This window comes from Parasteatoda tepidariorum, chromosome 8, assembly GCF_043381705.1.
Source record: "Parasteatoda tepidariorum isolate YZ-2023 chromosome 8, CAS_Ptep_4.0, whole genome shotgun sequence".
NCBI classification, from domain to species: Eukaryota; Metazoa; Arthropoda; class Arachnida; order Araneae; family Theridiidae; genus Parasteatoda; species Parasteatoda tepidariorum.
This window is the reverse complement of record NC_092211.1, coordinates 60,311,518-60,320,396: the sequence shown is the minus strand read 5'-3', so window position 1 is coordinate 60,320,396 and position 8,879 is coordinate 60,311,518. Positions and strand designations below refer to the sequence as shown.

Genomic DNA, 8,879 nt, shown 5'->3' with positions numbered 1-8,879 from the left:
TAACCTAAACACAAAAAATTTAATCATCACTTTTTATTCTATAAGAAAAAGTTTTGCTTTAAAAATTACTTACATGATCTAAATGTGAAAAATCAGTTGAAATATCATAGTGAGAAACATGAAACAAATAATAGTAACCTGCAAGGAAAATGGCATACATCAAAGAAAAATATGCATTAATGGAAATTATTCAATTTGAACCTTAAATTCGACATACATTCGTTACTGTGAATATTTTTAAATAGAATTACCAACCAAAATTACATAATGAACAAAATTTTTGAGGCCACTTCCTCAATTTAACCATAGATCCTAAATGGAAGGAAATTTTTGAGGGATTTCTGTACCCATGGTACTGTTCAAAAACTGAGCAACGGAATTTTATTTCCACTGATTTTATGAGCACCTATAATGTTATACTGCTCCTGATACTCTAACTACTTGGCTACCACAGCCTTAAGAGTGTTGTTAAATAATGTAAGTTAATAAATTTTATGATTACGAGCATTTGTACTCTTCATATGTGAATAAAACACTACAACCTTTAAATTAAAATTATAATGAAAAATATATAAGTACAAACATTTAGAAATACTTTTCACATAGTTTTAAAGACTTACAAAATGAAATCTCAATGTAGAACTACCAGAAACAGGAACATCAGAGCAAAGATCAGGACATGCACATCTACTTGTTAATCTCATTTCCTGGTGAAAAGGATTAAATTCATAAATACTAATTAGTGCTAGTATATTTAAAATTAATCAAGTCTAACTTTCGGCTGCTCTCCTGACCTAGCTATAGGACCAGGAAATATATTTTCCAGATTACACCTCTTTAGAAAGTCAAAAAAATCTAAATCCATTGAAAGGAAGAGCTGATCTTAATAAATTATGAACCGGGGACAAAAATGTCTTAAGAAATCGGCCATTAACGCATGGAGATTCAGTGATCTGGGCAACCATTTTGTTTAATGGTCATAAAACACTACATGTCTTTAAAGGAGACTATTTTAACTGAGATGAGGAATATATGATTAGGTTTATAGACTACTATGTTTGCATTTTCTATGATAAAATTGTCCCTGATTTCATTTTAATGATCGGCAATGTGCTGTTAAACATAGCTCATCTGGTCTGCGAATTTCAAAAGAGGTAAAAATATTCTCCAGTTAGTTTGGCTGGTAAGGTCTCCAGACCTTAACCTTACAAAGTGTGATTGGGACATTCTGGGGTAGATAACGGAGACTTACTCCAGCAAACATTTGAGAACTTATTAATTCCTTTTTTTTCTCCAGTATGAAATCACTATGTGAGCCTATGTACCTGTGAAAGAGCTATGCTTTTAATAAATCCCTTATTTGTAGTGTATATAAAACTAGCCACTTTCAATGGTCAGTTGGTTCACCTTTCAAATGTACCTGCTGCCTTCAGCTTTAATGCTTGGATTGCTGTGCCATATGCCAAAAATCTGCTCTCAGATAGCTTCGACTACAATGTTAAGAACATTTCGCACATATTAGTGCTTCCCAACTGTGTCTGAAAAAACTTCTTCAAAATTTACCTACTGATTGGGGAGTCGGCGTCTCAACTTATTAGAGTAGGCTAATTTCTATGATATAAAATTAAATGCAAACTTAGACAAAGAACATAATTGTTTAATTATTTAAAATTGTTCTATCACTCATAATTGATAAATTAGTTTTTACACATAATTACAACAGTAGGGGTCATTTTTGTTGATGCTAAATTTTGTTCATCGATTTGGTTTTCATGATGCCAACACAAGTGAAATTTCCTCACAAAGGAAAATGACACTAACTAAAATTAAAATCACTTGCAAAAATTCGTGTACCTTCGATAGCATTTTGAAGTCAATGGAGGTAACCCCTAAGGTCGATCAACCTCCATATTAAAGACCATTTTACTGTGGAGCAGAAAATGGTCGCTTCCGAGTGGTTTTACTGTAATAACGTTTAATGAAATAACATAACATTTGAATTTAAATTTTCAGCCAACCTTAATTTTGCATATTTTTAATGTTTGCTTCGTAAGTTAAAAGAAAACTGAATTTATAAAACATTTTATAAGAATGTACCTCTTTAATAATCTTCAATTAAAATCTTTTTTACTTAATGTCATTTTATTTTTAAAACAAATCTTGAAACTTTCTATTTAATTAGAATAGAAGCGTGAAACCTTCTGGAATGTACAATTTTATTTGATAATAGTAAAATTATATATAAATGAACTAATATTGAAGAAATAATGTATTTTTTAGCCCTTTTACGCTGCTAAATCGCTGGCATCCCTATAGTTATTAAACGTCTTAAAATATCGTCTGCACTAATCAATTAGCATATTCGAGGTCATCCCCTGGAACCATTAAGACTGATTCCTAGAATGTGAAGATCTGATCATTATCTCAAAAGTTATTTAATGTGGTCCATTTTTTTCCAGCATATTCGAGGTCATCCCCTGGAACCATTAAGATTGATTCCTAGAATGTGAAGATCTGATCATTATCTCAAAAGTTATTTAATGTGGTCCATTTTTTTTCGCACTGTAAAATCTAAAGAAAAAAAAGTGAACTATATTTCTCCTTATAAATAAAAACGTTTACAAATTGAAATAGCATAGAAGTCAGAGTATGCACTATAAATAAGCAAATTTGTCACAAGAAATGTATTATTTTATAATACATTTCTTACTCTTTGGGGAATAACTCTTTGGGGAAAAAGAAAAGTTTATTAACAGTAATATATTTACATGAACCCTCGTTTGGATCTCTCCCTTAACCTCTAACAATGGTATTGTTTCTTCCTTGGAGCATTTAAGTTCAACAATAGTTTTCCTGTAATAAACAATCTATTAATGTCTGAAAACAAATTTGTTTCACCTTCTTTAAACAACTGTAAGTTTAGAGGTTTTTTTTTTTTTAATTTTAGTCCCTTTTTTCCCTTTATTTTTAATGATAACGAGTACAATTTATTAAATAAATTGGTACTTGATATCTAATCCAGTCTTAACCTTCACACACCTTGACTTGAACATACAATTATCTCCAAAGGAAGGAAGTTTATTAAGTAAATTGGTATATCTAATCCAGTTTTAACCTTTACACACCTTGACTTGAACATACAATTATCTCCAAATGAAGGAAGTTTATTAAGTAAATTGGTATATTTAATCCAGTTTTAACCTTTACACACCTTGACTTGAACATACAATTATCTCCAAAGGAAAGAAGTTTATTAAGTAAATTGGTATATCTAATCCAGTTTTAACCTTTACATACCTTGACTTGAACATACAATTATCTCTAAAGGAAAGAAGTTTATTAAGTAAATTGGTATATTTTATCCAGTTTTAACCTTTACACACCTTGACTTGAACATACAATTATCTCCAAAAGAAGGAAGTTCTATGTATGTGATTTTTAAAACCTGTTAACTGAAAAAATTTTATTCCATCTCATTTTTAAACAATTTTTTTTTCAATGCAACGGTTGCACGATTCAAATGTGAGATTAAAATTATTAATCAACGTTGAATTAAATGTAAATAAAAACAATACTGCAAAGTACTTGTGACAATAATCATGATGTATGAAAAATGTAACATACTTCAGATTTAAAATAAAAAATATACTTAAATATTAAACTGAATTTTCTAAAAAAAACTAAGCACCGAACGCAATTTAGTTTTCCCTGACAGAATGCCGAGAATGTGTTACAATTGGACGGTGTCTCCTTTTCTCGATGATATTTTTATACATTGTGAGGTGGTGCTTCTAGAAGTAGCACCATCCATACAATATGATTACGTTTGATATTTCTGTCCTTAAAAAGGCATCACCAAAATTCTAGTTAATTTTCTATGTGAAGCCCGCACTGTAAAAAAATAAGTAAGTTTTTCAGAAAAGTATATTTTTCACAATAAGAAAAAAAAACTGTTTTACACGATGACTTATTTGACTACTTGCAAAGGATATTCGTATGTATTGGGAAAGATATTTTACAGGAAGTAAGAAGTAATAAAACTATTGAATTGTTATAAAGGTAATGCAAAAATGATTTATTAAGAAAATTATTGTGAGGCTTGTAAAAGTTTTCTTGTTCTCTGCCATTTGAATCACTTAGAAATAAGTTTTCCATTCTGGTTTTCGAAATTTCGACGAATTAGGGTAAAGATTTTAAGTTATACTCCTCTTTACTGTGCAAAGTTTCAAACTGATCGTGTAAAGTGGCGATATGAGTAACAGATGCGAAGCAACGGACACAAATAAACAGACATGATACCATGGAAAAAAATGAAACGAGATATTCTTGAGACCACCATCAGAGACTCGCATTATTAAAATATCGGATTTGAGTGCTCAGCGTGCAGCATGCTCGTGGCCTAAAGGCTAAAGGAGATTTCACTGTGAACGTGTGTGGAGTCAACGTGTTGAAGAAAAATAGACTTTTTTTTTAGCCGTATCTGCGCATTCTAAATCCGTATTCACGTTGTAGGACTGAATCTTAATGGTAGATCAGACGATATTTTAAATTACGAAATCAGGCACAAAACGTAGTTTCTTTGAATAAGCATACTTTTTTTTTTTAACGGATTCAGATTTCTAACGCACAAATCTGGATAGCCGTAATCTGGGAAATATAGTTCCAATAGTTGTTTCAAATGGTTGTTCTATTTCGACCTATCTCTAGAATTTTCCAAAGGCGAATTGAAATTTTTTTTACCCACAATCGTAAAATTCATTACTCCAAAGATATGATACCACATAATAAATAATTTAAAAAATTTTGAATTGCAAGGTACGCAGATTTTTACATCACATCATTATATATCTGTGTGTGTGTGTATAATACAAAAATTATAAAAAATATTATATTAATAAAAACATTGAAACTCTTTCGTTTTCATAAAATGTCTTTGGTAAAGAATAGGTGTAGAGATATTCTATTTTGGGACTTCAAGGCAGAAAACATACCAATGAATTATAATTAGATTTATGTTTCAAAGGAGGAGTTATTTTAAAATCTTTCCTTCTTTCACTTCCATATTAGGAGGTATTAAACGATTTTCGATGATGTGTAGGGATACAAGGAATGCACGACTGGGCCTTTTTACCTCTTTTGGTTATAGTATTTAATGCAAGAACGATAGTTTTTACATGTCTTTTGAAGTATGATGTGGACCTGATAAGCTGTGCCGGAATTGTCTGAATGTTTGTCCACCCTCTCCAGCTGCGAGAGTGGGTGAGATTTCTGTTTTCACCAGTTGTCATCTGAATAAAGTCTGATTAGAATTTAACGACTGATGACTTCTCTTAACTTGAACTAATATCAACCACAAATAACAAGGATGTAACCCTGTTTCTGCTCAAGATTTCTAATTAATTAATTAATTAGCCATGCAAATTCTTTAAAAGACTTGTGACTAAAAAATAGATGCGACTTTTGAATTATTTGAACGAAAACGGTAAAATATTGACTTCGTGCGAAATTAAACTTTAAATATCTAACTTTTTTTTAAAAAATACGATTTCTTACTTACTATTTGACCGAATTCGCTGAAATGTTGTACTCAGCCGTAACACTCTTTAAAATAATGTGAAATTTGTATATCTTATATCTATTATTAAATAAATAATAAAAGTTGAATAATTACATTGAATTATCTTTGGAAAATCGAATTTTATAATTGTGTGCAAAAATATTTCAATTTGCTTAAATATTTTTCCAGATCTGACATATTAGGCAAAAAGTATAACTTTAAGGGGTTCAAAGTTTGGAGAGGTCTCCTGCCCAAATTATTGGGACCATATATTTCCCAGATTGCAGCAACCCATATATTTCTGGGGTCAGAAATCAAAATCCGTCGGAAAAAAAGGTATGATTATTCAGAGAAAATACGTTTTTGAATCTTATTTCGTAACTTAAAATATTGTCTGCAGTAATTAATTTGCATATTTGAGGTCGTCCCCTCGAACCATTAATTGTGATTGAACGTGAAGATCGGAATCAAAAGTTATTCCTGGTGTTGTTCTCCCTCTGCACATAAAATATTTTTTGAACTAATCCCTTACCTTTTTTCACTATGACCATGTGTTGTATACACTAAAGTATATGCGTTACGTGTTGTGTTCCATATAAATTCATTATCATCATTACCGCAATCCCAATACTGGGTGTTTCTGGGCGTGGTGGAATGGAATTGAACTCGACAAACCTAGTTGAGAAAAAGAAAGAGTTAAATTCTGTCCAAAAAAAAAAAATTAACAACCAGACTTCAAAATTTGTAACTAAATTATTTTTTTAACCTCGACTCAAAATCAAAGACCTCGCAACACAGCATTACCATACTTAAAAAATTAAATTTCATAAATTTATAAAGGACAAAAAAAAGTTTCAATATTCCGTATTGCATAAAATTCATACTGCGTTCACATTCATTATTGTCTATAACTAGTTCAATAAGTAAGTAAAGCATTCCAAAACAGTCCATGTGGGTCAGGGGGATTCCTGGAGATTGAAGCCCCACAATTTCGTGACCAACGGCATCATTGTGACAATATAGTCAGCAACTGCGCACAGGCCACCTTTTCCAGACAAGCCATTAATCTGAAGTTGGGTGGGTTTCAAACCGCCACTGGGGATCGAACTTCCTATATTTTTTGTTCCTTAAAATTGCAGCAAAAAAAAAACAAGGTGGGAATCGATTATTCTGCTGATTGTGTTCCAATAAGAATTCCGATTATTCTTATGGTTAACTTGGTCCTTCTCAAGGTTCTTATTGTTAATTGAAACTTTAGGATCACAACTTAGTAAAGTAGGATTACAACTTATAAGAGCCTTATTACATGTAAAAACACGTTTTTTGCTCTTCTGATTTGTACTTGGAATTTCTATTACTGATTTGAGTTTACTACTGTTACACATTGCTGTTAGGTCAAGTTTAGTCTATCTAAAGGCACTGCCTACACTTATTTTGAAAACGGTGCAAAATGTTAATATGGAGAAAAGTCACAGGTTTGTGAAAATGATAGACGTTTGTGGTTTAATTTTGTAACATTTAAAAACTTACTTCAATGCTGCATTAACTGATGGGCTCATAAAAATTTCCAAAAACTGAGAATAAGACAGTGATTATGATAATTTTCATCTAGGTGGGAAAATGTCGTCATATTGGCGATGTTTTGAAAAGGTTTAATAACTTTTAAAATGTTTAAGTTAGTTATCTGTTCTAAAGCCCAGATAATTCTTCAGATAAGGCAAGATTATGTATATAGTTTAAAATCATCACATTGCTTGAAATTAATGGCTTTTTTATTTTCCTTGGTGACAGAGTTTCGAAAAACAAGCTTTAAGGGGTCTTCAGCTGTTGCTATTTCGTTATTTGGCTCTTTAAAAAGCTAAATATTTTCGATTTAATATTTAAACGCATTTAATTTTAGACAAAAGGAGATTTTTAAATAATCGATCTATATTTGTCGAATCACTGATAATCATATTAAAAAATATCCACTTTGGCGTGTACTAGCCGCGTTTTTAACACGATTTTTCGAAGCTCTTTCGCCAAGAAAATTAAAAATTCATAGCTTAAGTGCCTTACACTCCAAGCAAAGATATAATTTTAAGCTGCTTATGTCATTTTGCAATAAAAAAAATATCTGGACTTCATAACGGGCAGATAACTAAAATATTTTAAAAGTTATTAAGCTTTTTTAAAAATCGCTAATTTGGCTACATTTTCTACCTTGATGAAAATCATCAAAATCACTGTCTTAATCTCATTTTTTGCTAATTTTTATATTTCAGATAATGCAACATTGAATAATAAGAAATAAGGCGACAAATGCTTTTCATTTAATCAAAACCGTGGCTTTTCTCCATATTGACGTTTCGCGCCACATTCAGGATAAATTTAAAGGGCGCTGGTTTAAGATAGGCTAAGCTTGACCTAACAGTTATGAATAACTGTTGCAAACTTACAGCAGTTATGAAAATAGCATATTATTCTATAAAAAAGCATTTTATAGGACTACAAAGTCTTGGAAAAACATCCTTAAAAGGGTTGTCCGTTTTAGTACCGAATACTTTTGAAAATATTAATACTATTACTAAATATGCAAAGATAAACCAGCAGCCACTGTTCCGGCGGAGCGAGAAGGGAGAAGCCGACCCCCAGGCGATGGCCGTTTCAACTACAACTTCAAAGGATTCTTCGTCGAATAGAAAGCTGAAAACTATCGTCAGAGGACTTAAGAACGACATCAGCATCTCAGATTTGGAGAAAAATATTAAAAAAATTTGGCCTAAATTCACTAAAAATAGTTCAACTCAAGACGGCAGGCAACAAGAAGAGGGCAGGAGTGTATGCTGCTCATCATCCAATCAGATTCCAGTTCAAGTAGGAGCATTTTCAACATCAGATCTCTGCTGGATCCCTATGGTTCCGCGGAATACCATGTGAGAACAGCTGCAATAGATATAGAAACGACTTACTGGTGATGGTACTGTTGTCACCAAACTTAAACTGTCGTAAAATCCCACAGTAACCTCCTTTTTTTTATTAATTATTTATTTGTTTCAGTTGGATCTCATGTATTGGTTGATTGCTGGTTCCGCAGCTATTATTTTAATTAAAAGAAATCTTAGAAAATTGAATAAACCAAGAAATGGGGCAAAACAATCGTTTAATAAGTTTGTGGCGTAACTACCACTACGAATATTAAAAACATCAATTCACTGGTATATAAGAACATTGAACAGTTGACTTGCTACTTGTGACAGCGGCATCATCCACCTCCTCACTCTGTTGTTGCTCAGTCTCGTCTCGAACATATACACAACGTCGGCCAGCATACACTCGACTG

The 8,879-nt window shown here is 31.7% G+C and overlaps 1 protein-coding gene across 1 annotated transcript in view; it reads right to left on the bottom strand.

Annotated features, from left to right (window-relative positions):
• The window catches only part of LOC107444803 (uncharacterized), an 11,871-nt gene continuing 2,992 nt past the window's right edge, over window positions 1-8,879 (bottom strand). Inside the window, exons 2-6 of the mRNA XM_071184471.1 lie at window positions 8,753-8,876; window positions 6,090-6,232; window positions 2,769-2,853; window positions 621-707; window positions 1-138 (exon numbers count right to left, since the gene is read on the bottom strand). Coding sequence (XP_071040572.1) covers window positions 79-138; window positions 621-707; window positions 2,769-2,853; window positions 6,090-6,232; window positions 8,753-8,876 — 499 coding nt within the window. The 3' untranslated portion in view covers window positions 1-78. The remainder of the gene's footprint in view (window positions 139-620; window positions 708-2,768; window positions 2,854-6,089; window positions 6,233-8,752; window positions 8,877-8,879) is intronic.